The 16,363-nt window shown below is 47.5% G+C and overlaps 1 protein-coding gene across 1 annotated transcript; it reads left to right on the top strand.

The window, feature by feature from the left end:
• The first annotated feature begins 4,536 nt into the window (after positions 1 to 4,536).
• On the top strand, positions 4,537 to 7,781 carry KCNE4 (potassium voltage-gated channel subfamily E regulatory subunit 4). The gene is made up of 2 exons (XM_075529018.1): positions 4,537 to 4,669; positions 5,169 to 7,781. The coding sequence occupies exon 2, from the start codon at positions 5,196 to 5,198 to the stop codon at positions 5,706 to 5,708; it is 513 nt and encodes a 170-aa protein (XP_075385133.1). The 5' UTR covers positions 4,537 to 4,669; positions 5,169 to 5,195; the 3' UTR covers positions 5,709 to 7,781.
• The last annotated feature ends 8,582 nt before the right edge of the window (positions 7,782 to 16,363 follow it).

Here is a 16,363-nt window from a genome sequence, read left to right as displayed (position 1 = left end):
TCTAAGTAAGAGAAAGAGAATTTGGAGTACTATGAGCACTTGGGGTCCAGAAAAAGAAGATAGAGGCATCACTGGTAACTCCTGGAGCACATGAAGCTGGGTGGAACTCTAACACTTAAGGCAGTGTTTCTGGTTTGCCGCCCCCCCCTGCCCCTTGCCTCCCAGAAAAAACCTTTGTCATTGCACATTTGCACTTCCGTTTGACGAGCTGATATTTGAATTAAAATAAAAATCTTTATGAAGACATGAAGGAGGCTGTAAAAATCCTCATTTCCCATCCTATTCTCTCCTGAGTGTCTTCTCTGGCTTTCATTCGGTGAGGCACAGGTAGCAGAACGAGAATGATGATGGAGTCGCACAGACCTGGGCTCTTTTAGTGATGGTGGTACCTTGAGCCCTTTGCTAACCTCTCAGAACCCCAGCTTCCTTACCCCTGGTCTGGTGCAAGCAGCCTTCACAAGGCCGATGTGAAGAAAGTCCCGAACAATGCCTTGGTTCACAGGAGAGCCTCCACTCCACAAGAGCTGTCGTCTCTCTTCCTCTCATTCAAAAGCAAAGAAGAAATATCACAAAATGGTTGAGTTCAAGGACAGACGAGATAGAAAATGCAGAAACAGGCCCACAACTAGATGGTTACCTGATTTTATTTTAATATGGTGTTGAGACAATCCAACTAATCAACGGTACTGGGACAATTGGACCTCATAGGCAAAATCCAAACTTGGTCCATACCTTGAACCATATGCAAAAATCAACTTGAAATGGACCCAAACTCCAAATTCACTGCCATTGAGTCGATTCTGACTCATCCAGACCCTATAGGACCCTATATAGTAGAACTGCCCCCACGGGTTTCCAAGATTGTAACTCTTCACAGGAGTAGAAAGCCTGATCTTTTCCCAAGGAGCAGCTAGTGGCTTTGAACTGCTGACTTGCACTTAACATTACCCTCCCAGGGCTCCTTTATACACAAGCTAAGATTATAGAACATCAAGGTGGAAAATAGAAGGAAATCTCTTTGACTTCAGCTTAAACAAAAATTTCTTTATACAGGGCACAAAAAGCATAAAATAACTTTCATGAGTATTCAGAATTTATTACTTGTCAAATGACACTGGTAAGACAATGGAAATGTAAGTCGCAGGCTAGGAGGGAATGCTGAATACTTCTTAGACTTTCTAAGCGTTCTCTCCTGCCCCTAATTATTTCTGCCATGACTCTCCTCAGAGGTAGACTGCTGCTCCGGAGTTAGGGTATGAACTTGTAAACCTCATAAGTTCACGTCCATCCCCAGGGTGAGAGAGCAGGGAACGTGAAGCAAGGGAGGGTTGTTTCTGTGAATTGTCTCCCTAAAGGGCTCAGCTACTGGCTCAAGGTCTGGGGATTTGAACCCACCTGCAGGAGCCCCAGGTGACCGTCCTCTCATTCCTCTGCTTTGGAAAGGCTCCAACCTTGAAAACCCCACGGAGAAGTTTGACTTTGGCCCCACGAGTCAGAATCAACTCTATGACAACCACCGCCACTACCACCACCCCTCTACCTGGCCTTACACACCTCCAGGAACAGCCCGAAGCCTTTGGTACCAACAGAAGTCACACCCTGAAGCACCCAGCTTGAGTATGCGTCTTCTGCCAGTCAGAGTACTAAGGGTTTTACTTGATTCATTTCATGTACTTGCAGGACAGACTTCCATGGTTGGTGTCAGAAGTATTAAGGGGTCAAAGGACACTAAGCAGGTCCCAGGCAGACTTTCATCCGGGCTGTTCCCTTGCATATTCTGGGATGGACTTTACCCTTCCCATGTCTCTGACCAGCCCTGCTCTCTGAACCCCTCCTCCATTAGTCCCTGCTCCCATGTCTTCATGTTTTACAGTCTGGAGACTTTTTACTCAAGTTGGAGATATAACTTGTTTGGAACTTCGGCCTCCGCTTGATGTCCTGGTCTCTGGTTCACTTTCTTGCTCTTTATATCTAATAGGTCCCTTAATCAGTGACAGTTCAAACTACCATGCATACTCGAGTATAAGTCGTCCCAAATGTCAGCCGAGGCACCTAATTTTGCCACGAACACTGCATAAAAAAATGTGCTGAAAAAACTCGGCTTATACACGAGTATAGAGATCAGTCCGAAGTACTTGTCTCATGAACCCCCAAATGCACCATCCACAATCTGGGCCGAGCAGCTGTCTCTTCTGAGGGCTGCATTTGTCCCCACCTACCATGCAGGCAGAGCCACGGCTGTTGCATGGAATGAAAGGGACAGGCGGGAAAGGTCATGGGGGAGCTTTTCAAAGTCTTGACCTTGCTGTGGAGGTAGCTTCATGGGTGAGAGCAAAGTCCTAGAGTGTGGATGACCTTGGCGTGGTTATGGTCAACAATTGTTACTTTAGCTGGGGACTTAGGGAAAAGCACAGTTCTGAACCAGAAGGCAAAAGCTTCCAGCTCTTTCCACAGGTTTTCTATTAGAACTGGGATCAGACATCCCCCCAGGAAGGTTGCCGTAGTAACCGTGAGGGCTCTAGTGTCAGGCCCTCTGCTCTCGTGAGGGGCATCAGAGGGAAGTGATCCTGCTTCTTTGGCTTCCCCTCCTACAGCAGGCCGGCCCACGAGAGAGGCTTCTTTTACAGAGAGTTGGTTTATGAATTTCATACAACAAGAATCCACGGGCGGCCGACAAGTGGGGACAGAGGAGTCCTCACAGTTCCAGTGTGAGCTTCTTTGACTGGGTAGCCTGGGGCAGGCTGACTGTTGGCATCTAAGTCCCTGGCGCCCGGCCCATTTCTCATCAGAGAAGTTATTCAAACCCGGGGTCCACCTAGCTTTTCGAAACTCGAGCTGCTCCCAGTTGCTCAGCTACAGCTTCCCACTCCTCCACAGACCTTCCAGGGCAGCGATGATGTGCCAGTTGTCTCCGTGTGACGTCCTAGAGCTGCTATACAGGGTAGAAGGGGAACAAAACCTGCCGGCAGTGTCATCAACAGACGCCCAGTCCCACGATCTACAGGCCATTGAAAAGTATCCAGAACATGTACCTTTTAATTTAATTTTTAAAAATTGATGAGCTTGACATGGAAGGTAAATAGAATCTTCCTGTACTCCCCCCCCCCCCCGCGCATCACTTTTACTTGTTTTTTTTTTTAATTAAAAGATCATCTTATTTGGGGCTTTTACAGCTCTTATAACAATCCACCATCAATTGTATAGGGGCATATTTGTACATATGTTGCCATCATTCTTTTCTAGACATCTACTTTCTATTGAGCTCTTGGTATCAGCTCCTCTTTATTCCCTCCCTCTGCTCCCCCACCCTCATGACTCCTTGATAAATTACAATAACAATAATTTTGATCTTTTACTGACTGCTGTCTCCCTTCCCCCAGTTTCTTCTGTTCATCCCCCTAGAAGGGGTTGGGGGTGATGTGTTGATCACTGTGATCAATTCCCCCTTCCTCCCCTCTTCTTCCCACTTTCTCCATCCTTTCCTGGTAGCGCTACTCCCATTCCTGTCTCTGGATTCTGTGTGTCATGCACTCTTATCTCCTATCTGTACAAAGAGCCAACCAGTACCAAACCAACAGATCCCCAAAGCAAAGCAGTCGCCTTAAGTTGACACCTACTTCTGCCGACTCCATGTGTTTCTGAGCAGAAGTGCATCCCATAGGGGTTCCAAGACGTCTGTGAGTGAACCTGAACCCCCAACCTTTCTGGTTCATATTTGAGCACTTAACCCTTAACAGCACTGGGGACCCCTAATCCCCTGCAGTTAGCCTTCAATCGTAGACAGGTAAAGCTGGAAATGTCAGGGTCCCAAGGTTCATAAATTTCTACCCACTGAAGTCCCCCATCCCCAAGGGTTTTACCAACTGGGAACCCGAGGTTCACAAAAGTTAGCAAGGATTTATTAAACTTACCTAGTTAATAAACCACCCTGACCCAACCCTGTTCCTGCTGGCTGACTCTGACTCACGGCAACCCTGTGTGTTACGAAGTAGAACTGCTCTGTGGGGTTTTCTTGCCTGTGGTCCTTAGAGAAACAGATCTCCAGGCCTTTCTCCCATGGCACCGCTGGGTGGGGCAGTGTGCAAACTGAGCCCAGACCATTGGCCCCACCAGGCACACTCATGAGTGGACGCACTGAAACTTGAAGCAATTTGTTATTGCTGTGTTCTGCGTGGATCTCCCCCTCCCAGGGAGGAGAAAGCCTGGTTGCTGGGCACTAAACCTTGTGCTGGTTTCCCGATGGTGCTCTTAGCCGCTGTTGGCGTCATTAAGGGGGCTCAGGCCCCACGAGTGGGAGAAAGCAGGAGAGCAGACTTGCAGGTTACGTTCCAACTTGACTCAGTCTTTCCCCCCTCTGTCTCTTGCATGCGCATCTAGGACTCCCTGAGGACTTTGGCTCAGGGCCAGGGGGCGAGGAGCCGGGCTCAGTTCCCAGCGGCTTTCTCTCCAGGGCCGAGCCGCGCTCTCTGCAGTTTGGCCAGCACTGCACTCTGTGGGGCCCAGCCTCTGTGGTGAATTTCCCTCCCCGAACACGTGACGGTGCCTCTCTTGACTATATATCCCGGCTGCAGCTGCAGATTTGTCAGCGCACTGAGCCCGGCTCCGAGGAAGGACGCGCTTGCCCTCAGCGATCGAGGTCTCCAGCCTGGGACAATTTCTTCCGTGGTTGGTAAGTGAGCAAGGCTACTTTGCTTTGGAGATGTTCCAGGGAGACCGTGCTGGGCGCAGCCTTCCTTTCTGTGTTTTTCCTTTGTTCCCAGGAAACTTTGCTTTGAATGGAAAACCATGTAGAGTTTTAGCTGCAAGTTCCTTTTTTTTTTCTCTGCCCCGTTAAAGAGAACAAGATACCCAGCGACCCAAATGTTATGAATGGTCTTCTTTGTTTAGATCAAACGTTTTCTTTTGGCTCTTTTTGGAAACGAGTCAAGTGATGCCTGTACGCACGTTAAGACCTGCACACACGACAGACATGTGCAAACTTCAATCTGAAAGCCCCCCTTTCTTCCTTCGCCCTCTCCTTGGGTCCCCTGCCCCACCCCCTCTGACTCCCCGCAGGTAGCCTGTGTTCCCTGTTTTATGGCCCCTTTTCTGAGTGCTCTCAGAGGCGTTGTTGCCATGCCAATCTTGGGGAGTTATGGGGGTGTTCTAACCTACAGATCTCTCCCCAGACCCCCGGCTGTGTGAGCACTGCTTCAATGCTGAAAATGGAACCCCCCAACAGCACCCACGCCAGCGCCATCACCTCCAGTGGCCCTGGAGACTTCCACGTGCCCAACAGCGGCAGTGGCAATGGCAACGAATACTTCTACATCCTGGTGGTCATGTCCTTCTACGGCGTCTTCTTGATTGGCATCATGCTGGGCTACATGAAATCCAAGCGGCGGGAGAAGAAGTCCAATCTGCTGCTGCTATACAAGGACCAGGAGCGGCTCTGGGACGAGGCCCTGAAGCCGCTGCCCATGGTTTCGGGCCTGCGGTCCGTGCACGTGCCCGTGATGCTGAACATGCTGCAGGAGAGCGTTGCGCCCGCCCTGTCCTGCACCCTTTGCTCCATGGAGGGGGACAGCGTCAGCTCTGAGTCCTCCTCTCCCGACGTGCATCTCACCATCCAGGAGGAGGGGGCTGACGATGAGGTCGGGGAGATGTCGGAGACGCCCCTCAACGAGAGCAGCGAGGGCTCCTCAGAGAACATCCACCAGAATTCCTAGCACCCCCAGGGCCTCCGGAGGTGACCCCAGCAGCCAACACCCTTAGCGAGAGCCAGGACACGTTGCGTGTCTGCTTTCACTCTTCTAAGGCAGTTGCCTCTTGGCAGAGCCCCTTGTTGGAGAGCCCCTAAACCAGGGTGGGGTGGGGGACAAGGCTCAGCCAGCAGCAGCAACAGCAGCAGCCAGACGACCATGGTGGACTTGGACCCACCTCTGACAATGACCTCCTCTGTCCCAGGACATGCAGTGGGCATATTGACTTTGGGCCGGGGCTTTGGGGTTCCTGCTCAGAACCTGGTGTTGGGCGATGCGTGTGCTATTTGCTCTCCCACTGGATGGCCCATTGAGTCCTGAAGCTTCTGCCTGCTCAGTAGGCTGCCAACCCCCCAGGACAAGCTGGGGATGAGCTCGGATTTGGGAGCTTGCCTAGAATTTCGTTCTTGTAGTCGTGATTGACTGTAAGTACCTCTGCTGTGTGCCTGTGACAGTCGCTCCCAGTTACACAGCTTCTTTGGTTTGAGAGGGGAACATTTGATTGAAAAGATTCATGATGGGAGAAATCTGGAGATATGAACCTGGCCCTTTTGCCTACTGTAAGTGGGGACAAAAAGTTACTTTAAAGCCTGTTAACATTGACTGGGGTTCTATGAGATGATCGGTTTCTTTGACCCTTTATTTAACCCAGGACCTTTAGCTCTCTGATTTGTGACTGTCCAGCACCAAATGCTGGCATGACCCCCCCTCACCCCCCACCGCCCCCCAGTCAGGAGGGCTTATCTAGATTTTGACCGGCATCCTGAATGGCCATGCAGGGGCCTCTTGCTGACCTTCCTAAGGAGTGACAGTGGGGTTGAATGAGGCCAGACCGTGAGCTCCACGGCTGCTCATTTTCCCAGCCTCATCTTCCAGGCTGGGAAGAAGGACCTTCTCTGGGCCTCTGCCACATGGTATTCTGTCACGTAGCTGGGATCCAGAGGGCATTCATTCTCAGGCAGGGGCTGCACAATTGGGGAGGTGTTCGTGTTTTCTGCTCCTGGGTCCTGACACTCATTTGCTCTGTGGTCCCAGGCATGCTATCAAGAGCTTTACTGCCTTCACGAGACTCCCCATGAACTGTACTTCCCGGGGGACTGGGAGGATGCCTTCTGCTTCTGAGGGCTTGGTGTTAAGTCCTGCAGGGTCTGCCGTAAGGAAGCTGGAGGTGAACAATGCTGCTTCCTTCTTGGCCAGTTAGTCTAAGAAGGGACCGGGAGCTGCTTAGAGGAAGGGACGGTTAGAGACACCAAGCACATGGACCTGGGGAACTGAGGGTAAACCACCTAAACTTTTCCAGGATGGAAGCAAAGGGGCTGAGCTCACATTTTATTCTTCAGAGCTCTGCAGGTGAGATTCCTGGTGTGGGAATGCTGACAGCACCCCCCAAGGGAATGCAAAGTCTCCGAGGAAAATGCCCTGGCACCTGTGCCTACGTCTCCCTCGATTCCTAGACCCTTTACGCCAGGGAGGGCAAGGAGGAAGACAAACACACCGAAAGACAAATGTAATTCTTGTAAATTTAAACTTTAAAAAATCACCGTCTAAACTCCCTGCACTGGAGTCACAGAGCTAACTACTGTCACCAGGAAGGGTTAATAGGACCAGAGCTGCCTTTTATCTGTCTGCCCTAACACGGAGCAAGAGGAAATGCGCGTGTGTGTGTGTGTGTGTTGAGGTGGGGGTGGGATGGACTGGGGTGGAAGAGGACCCTGGGTTCATTGTCAACGTTCAGAGTGTGGATTTACTCCAACGGGGGCTGTTGAAGTGGAAAGAAGCCAAGTCAAGTTTGGCCCCTTGCCTGGAATCACTTGAATTCTGAAACTTTACTGCGATGGACATGTGCGTGGTCACATTTTCCATTTGCTTTTTTTTTTTCTAAAGTGGGGTGTCAGTATCTCTGCGGCGAGCCCCACATCATGGACAAGCACCCTTATTGGTCTTTTGAGTTGTATAGAAATGTCTTCTGTATTTAACAGTTTGTAATGTCCACAGTGTTTTTTCTAAATTTTATTTAAATAAACAAACACATTTCCCTTCCCTCCAGGAAGTCACGAATTCTTTCTTTGCTTCTTCTAGACAAGTCACGGTTTCTAAAACCCATTTCTCTGAGCTTGTCTCTGGGTTTGGTTCGTTGTGCAAGCCAGACGCTCTCTAAGGCATATCTTGTTTCTGCCTTCAGCCTGGGCAGAGGAAGGCCCGGCTGGCCGGTCCTTTGAGAGGCTTTGCAATGAATGGAAAACAGACCGCAGACAGTCTTTCATCAATGTCTCTGTTTTTAATTGGGTGGCCCGGTGCCTTTGGACTTGAACCTGCAGTGACCTGGCAACTGCCTGGAAGATGTGGCTCTCAATTTGGCGGCAAGAAAAGGCTTATTTTGCATGTTGGCCAGGCAGCTACTACCCACACACGTGGCCCCAGATGCACAGGGTAGAGAGCTGCTGGATTCATAACAACATATCCCTGGACCTATGAACCCTGGGGTTGGCCCGCCCTCCTCTCATAGACTCTGCCCACCCGAGTCAGATTCTTAGACCCCCCCTACTCAGCCTTGCTTCCCTCTAGCCCAAAGGCTGAGGGCTGGACAACCTATTGTGACCTTTTCTTTGTGGTTTAGTTACCCAACTCGAGGAGAAGTCGCCAAACCCGTGCCCCATTTTGAATCAAGCAGATGGTAGACATGTCCTCACCTTTCACGTTCTTCTGTTTGAGTTTGACTTTCTGGTTCTTGTGACTGTCTCCCCCAGGCCCATAAGCATGGTCTGTCTCCCGGAAGGAGGCCTTCGTGTATGGAACTTGGATCTCTCCCAAACAATACCCAGGGCCTGACCTGCCCCTTGGTACCTGGAAATCAAGAGCCAAAGAGGTGACTGTAAAACACGAGAGCAGTTTCCCAGTGTCTCCTAGCTCCATGACATTCTTGGGAAGGAAATGGTTAAGGAAAAGATTTTTACCATGGGCGGAAGAAGAGGGAATTCTAAACTCAAATGGTCCTAAAAATATGCAGAGTACACTGTGTCGTTTTTAATGGGATATTTGTTTTCTTTAAATAAAAGAGAGAGAGAGAGAGAGAGAAATAAATAAATAAAAGATGCTCTAAGCAGAACCTAAGTCCCCAGGGGTTTGGTCTGTGTGGCGTTACTCAAGCATGTGAAAAAGGGGACAGTGGATTTGGCCTCGTGCACCCCATTGATATTAGAAACATATTTGAAAACACTTAAATGTTAGGGGTGAGGTAAATGGGCCGCCAGGCTGGCTCATGCTGTTCTAATTGGGATGCTGTGGAGTAAAAGATGTCTGCCGCAGACGGACGGACCGGCTGCAGCTGGGCCTTGGAAGGAGTGCTCTTGGCGGGGCTGTGCTGGTTGGGGAGCTGAGCCCGCCGTGCACTTTGGAGCTCCGAGTGGAGGTTTTTATCATCAGGCACGCACTTCTGAACCCAGCTGTGGAAAGGTCCTCTATCATCCTGCGGAGGGCTGTCTGACCTTGGATGCGGAACGTGAAGCCTAAGACATCATTTACGCTGCAGGTTTGCGGAGAGCTTAGTTTCCTTCAACATCCTTACCGTCAAGACTGGGCAGCAAGCGGGAGAAACTCCCAGGGGGAAAGTCCCGGGTCATGGGATTGGAGGTCGGGTCTGGGGTTGGAGGGAGACATGCCAGCTGGCGGGTGGATGGAGCAGGAGCAGCGAATAATTGGGCGTCTTGGCTCCTCTGTTAGTCCTGGTTTCTAGAATAGTTCTGTCATTATGTAGCACCATGGCTTGGGAGCCGCTGTCCATCCTCTCTGACTTGCAGCTTGTCTCTTTCAACATGTGACCACGATGCTGGGCTCCCTCCCTGGGAAGCTCCGGATGAAAAGCCCAGGGAGACCCCGTGAAGAATACTGAGTGGCACATGAAACTGAAGGAGAAGCAACTTGGGCTTCTGCTTCTTACGATGGATCTCGGCACACATCTCAAACAGTGGCACAGGTTTCCCCAGGAGACGGCCAAGTTCAGAAAGAGGACACGAGTGGTCAGAGGAGCACAATCACAGGAGAGAAAACCCCCTATCCGAGTTGGTCTCCCCCTATTTCTGAATGCTTCCTCCCACACAGGAAGGAACAGTGTGGGATGGGAGCTGTTATCACAGAGACAGCAAGCCAAGGTCCCAGGGTAGAAGGAGCCTGTAGGTCCCAGGGCAGCAGGCAACTTTATGAAGTTGGGGTTGGGGCTTTGAGCCACTGTATCCTGTTCTCAGGGTCGTGGGTGGGGAACACAGGGAGAACTTGTTTTCTCTTCTCACCTCCCCTGCATGACTCAACACAGACCAAGTTTCTGTCTGCCCACCTCTAGGGAATGACTTCTTGCGTTCTCTTATGAGAGTCATGTTCAGATAATTCTTTACATCGGTACCACTTTCTGCTTCACTGTGGCTGTTAGGCACCATCTCGTTGGTGCAGATTCAAGACAGTCTCCTGACACAGAGCGAAACTGCCTCAAAGGGTTTTCTTGGCTATCATTTTCCCGAAAACAGATCGCCAGCTCTTTCCTCCTCAGTGCTTCTACATGGGGTCCAACGGCCTTCTTTTGGTCAGCCACTACTTCTAACCCCTTGCTCAAATATAGTCAATGATATTTCCTCCCTCCTCCTTCTTCCCTTCCCCTCTCATTCCCATTATACAAAAAGGAACAGAAATTGCCATGTTGCTTTCTAGGCGTCATTGAATCAGTTCTGACCCAATAGCAACCCTGTACAAAGTAGAACAAGATACTGCCCTGTCCTGAGCCATCCTCACAAGAGAGTGCCATGCCCACTGCCAGCAAGTTGATTTTGACTCATCCAGACCTAACTGGACAGAGTGAAACTGCCCCTGTAGGTTTCTGAGACTGTAGCTATTTACACGGTATTCCGAGAGTTCTACATAGTGCTCGTGAGGAAACACACATCGATTAAGAGGGAGCTGTATGAACAGAATAAGAATATTAGAGTCAGGTTTGGAGTCAGGAAAGGTGTGTTTCAGGATTTCACCCTCTCACCATACTTACTCAGTCTCTATACTGAGAAACTTATCTGAGAAGCTGGCTTATCTGAAGAGGAAAGTGGCGTCAGGATTGGAGGGAGGCTTATTAACAACCTGTGATATGCAGATGACATAGCCTTGTCTGCTGAAACCAAGGAGGACTTGAAGCACACTTGCTGATGAAGATCAAGGCTTGCAGCTTTCAGGATGGCTTATAACTCAATATAAAGAAAGCAAACGTCCTCACAACTGGACCAATGGGTAACACAATAAACAGAGAAAAGATCAACGATGTCAATGATTTTACTTTGCTTGGATCCACAATCATTGCTCATGGAAACAGTAGACAAGAGATTAGGAGATGCATTGCATTGGATAAATGTGCTGCACAGACCTCTTTAAAGTGCTGAAAAGCAAGACATTTACTCTGAGGACTAAGGTGTGCCTGGCCCAAGACTTGGTATTTTCAATTGTCTCATATGTCTGTGGAAGTTGGATATTGAATAAGGAAGACTGAAGGAGAATGAATACATTTGAATTATAGGGCTGGCAAAGAAAATACCCTGGTATTAAAAGTACCACGGATTGCCAAATGAACAAGCAAATTTGTTTGGAAGAACAAGGCTTCTTAGACAAGTATACTTCTCAGTCAAGTGTGTTAGTTTGGGTTGAATAGAGAAACAAATTCATAGACACTCATGTGTCTAAGAAAGAACTTTATATAAAGATCAATTGTATATTAAGAAAACATCCTAGCCCAGTCCAGATCAAGTCCATAAGTCCGATATCAGCCCAAATGTCTGATAACCAGTCTGTAAATTCCTCTTCAGACTCACACAACACATGCAATGACACAATACAGGAAGATCACAGGCCAGTGGATGATGGAAAGTCTTGTGAATCCAGTGGTGGTGGAAGCATTTTAGTGCTGGCGTGGGTCTCCACGTGGTTCCTCCAGCTCCAGGTTTCTGGCTCCATCAGTGTAGCTCCATATGGCTTGTCAACAGGAATATTTTGCAGGGAGATGGAGCAGAGAGAGCATGTGTCCCACCTGCAGGGAGGAAGACAGGAGCCCCTAGAATCCTCAGGAGAAGGCCGTGCCCACACAGAGGCATCATTGGCTGTGACCTGATTAACAGGCCAGACTCCACTCCTTCACAAGTAGACAGATTATGTAGCTGCTACAACAAGGATGGCAAAACTTCATCTTATATATTTTGGATATGTCGCCAGGAGAGACGAGTCCTTGGAGAAGGACACCATGCTGGTAAAGTAGTGGAGCAGTCCAAAAGTGGAGGGTCGTCAGCAAGATCAGTTGACACAGTCGGTGCTTTGATGGGTTCGAACATAAGGACGCTTGTGAGGATGGTACAGGACCAGGCAGTGTTTTGTTATATTGTACATAGGGTCACTGTGCATTGGAACAGATTTGAAGGCACACAAGAACAACAAACAGAAGGCCTCCTTTTCTCCCTTGGAGTGGCTGGTGGTTTTGAACTGCTGACCTTGTGGTTAGCAGTTCATTGCATAGTCACTATACCTAAAGGTCCCTCAATTATTGCTGTGCTTGAGCCCCTTGTTGTAGCCACAGTATCAAGTCATCTTGTTGAGGATCTTCTTCTTTTTCACTGATCATCTGCTTCACCAAACGTGATGGCCTTCCCTAGGGACTGAACCCTCCCGGTAACATGTCCAAAGTACACGCGACGAAGTCTTACTATGTTTGCTTCTCATCAGTATTTTTAGCTGTACTTAGTCCAACACAAATTTGTTTATTCTCTCAAAGTCCTTGTGACCTGTGTTTCATTCAATATATTCAATATTCTTCGCCAATCCCATAGCTGGAAGGCACCCATTTTTCTTTTGGGGGGAGCTTCCTTATTCATTGTCGAGATTTCACATGCATGCGAGATGACTGACAACACCATGGTTTCGATCGGGGGCATCTCAGTTTCCAAAACGACATGTCTGATTTTGCAAAGAGGTGCCTGGGAGCAGAGTTTCTCAATGCAGTACGCTGTTGGATTTCCTTACTGCTGCTGCGAGGGGCATTGATGTGGGTTCAAGTAAAGCGAAATCCTGCACAGAGTCAGTCTTTTCTCATTTTCTCATGTTGCTCATTGGTCCAGGTGTGAGAACTCTTTAAAAATTATTTTAATGCTGGAGTGTAATCCATACTGAAGGCCGTAGTCTTAGATCTTCAGCAGTAAAGTGCTCCAAGTCTTCTTCAATTTCAGTAGGCAAGATGGATAGATATTATACCCATATGTTACACAAGTAAATATGTGTGTTTGTGTGCATGTGTATGTCAACCAAACCAGTTGACTTTGAGGTGGTTTCTGCTTCAAAGAGATCCTACATGACAGAGTAGCACTGTCTCATAGGCTTTCTTGGGCGGTAAGCTTTATGGGAGTAGATTGGCATGTCTTTTCTCTTAAGTTAGCAATCGAGTACTTAACCATTGTGCCTCCAGAGAACTTTAATTATTTCTAGAAATCGTTAATATCCAGTTCTTCCCTTCTTCTAACACCGAGCATTCTACTTCTCAAACCCTTCTTCTGCCTCCCTTGAGCCTCAGGTGTAACCAAGGTACTTGGGTAATGTGAGATGCATCACTTCTGAGATGAAGCTGAAGAGCCGATGTATGACTTCCTAGTTGCTGTCTTTACCAGCATGTCATGGTTCTAAATGGTGCAGCTACACGGGAGCTAAATGTCTTTGGAGAAGCCCCTAACCCGCAGTCAGCTTTGCATGAAGAAACAATCACTCTAAGTTACAGCAAACATGGAGCGGTTGGGAACTTTCTTGCTGCGGCATACCCTAACGTATCTGATGAGGGTGAATATAGCCATATGAAAGAGCCATCAAATGTTAGAAGTTGCCTTCAAGATCATTAGCTCAACTCCGTAGTTTAATAGTGGGGAGATCAAGATCTACAGCAGTTAAGTGATTTGTTCAAAGCTGTAGCGGGGCTGGGGTGGGGACAGGAGCAGGTGGTGTTGTTATTCAAGTCTTCTGACTTCTCTATCAAATGCTTGGTGGAGATACGAGACCCACCATGTCTCTTCCCTGGAGCCTTTCACCTCAAGCTGTCCTACTTACGGGTCCCCTGAGTCGGACTGGGGCCACCAAGGCCTGGCTTCTTTTTCCCCCAGTTGAGTCCTGGTGCTTGTTGGCCTTTGTAGAGGGATGGGTCTAATTGGGCAGGAGTAAACACATCTCCTGAAAGGAGTACAATGTGATATCGCTGGAAAGTTTAATAAGGAGGAAGAAGGTATAAATAGGAGGAGGGAAATATTCAAACCGAGTTGAATGCAATTGTCCAGCTTACAGTGTTTGTCTTTCAGTTTTATTTTTTGGATGTTTCAGCTTTATTCCCAGAACGGGTCACATACAGACCCTATTGCAGAATGTTCCCAGGGCTGCTACCAAGTCCAGTGTGAGGGACCTTGAAGGCAAATGCTGAACTGCAATTCTAGATTAGGGTTTCAGATGATGCAAAGCCAATGGGTACATCACTAGTAATTAATTTTACATTCTCAGCCCTGATTTTGAAGGAAAAGTTCCTTTTGTATCTCTGCCCTCCTGTCCCTTCCCAACTCCCAGAACTTCAGCCAAGGAGCTGGGCATGGTGATTTTCTAGAGATTCTGAATTCTTTTCTAACTATTTCTGTACTCTCACCACTCAGTCTTCATGCCTGCAAGAAAGAAGCAATTTGGTCTTTCTCAATAGATTATAACATTTCTACATATTACTATTTTTATAATTAGAGTGCCTTGTTTGGGCTGGCATTCCCTAGGGTCTGCTCTCCTGTGTTCTTCTTATTTTAAATTTATCTTGGGCTGATCATGTCCACCCTCAAATCTCCAACTATGCATCTTCAACACACCCATAAGGGGGCACTTCACAAGTTCATGGAAAATGGAATGAAAACCAAATATTTCCATGAACTTTTGAAGTCCTCTTATATTGGGGAAACTACTTATGAAAGCAATCGTACAATTCTGTTTGATGAGATTGAACTGTGGAATGACATGACATATGTATTAACCCCAAGAAATAACAAATTAAGAGGAAACAAACCCCACCCAAACATAGATCCAGAAATGGGCTTGAGGCTCACACTAATCCTAGCTCCAACTTAGGAACAATTAGTTCTTACAACATGACCCCATTCAATACTCGCCCTAAGGAAGAAAACACAGAAGACATGGGGACTATAGCAAAATGTGGGAAGAATGTAGATGGTGCCCGGCTAGCAGATAAAATAGCATCTGGAGTGTTAAAGGCTTGTTTCCAAAAAAGCGAGATGTGAAATAAGTTCACATGGAAGAAGCACACCAACATCAGTCACTGAAGGATGGTAGATCATTTAATCTGACGTTGCAGGAGGGACTTGTATCAGAGCCTAAATTGTGAGACCCCAGTGTCCAGAAGGCAATGGTTGACAGTGGAAACTCAAGATTCATTTGTGAAGGTACACGGGAATAAGTCTCCGGAGAGCTCCTTCTATCCATAATTGAGGGATGAGAGGAAAGTGGTTACTAAACAGAGGGCTTTGGAGAGATGGGTAGAGATGATCAAAGGCATCTATCTGACTTGGACAGTTTAAACTTTGTCACCTAGGATGCAGGCTGGGCCTGATCTGGTTTCTTAAATTGTCTGTATTTTTGGTTTGTATTGTTCTATTTTAGGATGTATCTCAGAGGTATCATGTCATTGGAGGTCACTGTCTTGAAGGTTATATGTTATGTTTTTCCATTTTTTCAAAATATGATCCCCAGGAAGACAGCAAGGAGAATCAGGGTTTGTGGGGAGGGGGCTCAATAGTAGAGAAGGGTGTGTGTGTGAAGGGGAGATGACGTCTAGGAGTCCATGTAGAAAAAGAATGTTTGGAAACTGATTATAGTTGCAATTGTATAGTTCTGCTCAACATGATTGAACTGTGGAATGATATGATATATAAATTAAAAATAGGTGGATATATTCCATTATTTCTTGATTCCATTTTATTTATCTCTATGCTTAATTGAGAAGTCACTCTAGACCTATTGTCTTCACTGAGTATCAGCATCTTTATTTATTTTATCTATCTATCATCTATCTATCCATACAACTATCTATTATCTCTCTCTCTCTCTATCATCTATCCATTTGGAGAAAGATGAGGCTTTCAATTCCTATAATGAGTTACAGTCTTAGAAATCCATAGGAGCAGTTGTACCTTATCCTACAGGGTTACTATAAGTCAGAATTGACTCAATGGCAGTGAGGATACACACACACACACACACACGCGATTGTGCGGTGTGAAGTTGTAAGTCTGCATTTGTAGGGAACGTTGACAGACTGGAAACTCAGAAGTTGATATGATGGTATTAAGGCAGAATTTTTTTCTTCTTTGGAAATCTCAGGGTTTTTCTCCCCACCTCCCAACTGATTGTATGAAGTCCACTCACTTATTGAGAATCATCTCTTTAATTTTAACTGATTGCAGATGTGAATCATACATGTAAAATATCTTTACAAAAACACCTAGTCGAATCTCTGATTACACAGCAGGCACAACTGCCTGGTCTGGCTCTGGCCGTGCTGTCAGCCGGTTGGACTGGTGACT

Source organism: Tenrec ecaudatus, chromosome 13, assembly GCF_050624435.1.
Source record: "Tenrec ecaudatus isolate mTenEca1 chromosome 13, mTenEca1.hap1, whole genome shotgun sequence".
NCBI classification, from domain to species: Eukaryota; Metazoa; Chordata; class Mammalia; order Afrosoricida; family Tenrecidae; genus Tenrec; species Tenrec ecaudatus.
This window is presented reverse-complemented; position numbering and strand designations above follow the sequence as displayed.

Bases quoted from the DNA above. Each gene is read 5' to 3' on its own strand.
- KCNE4 (XM_075529018.1), top strand. From the start codon at position 5,196: ATGCTGAAAATGGAACCCCCCAACAGCACCCACGCCAGCGCCATCACC.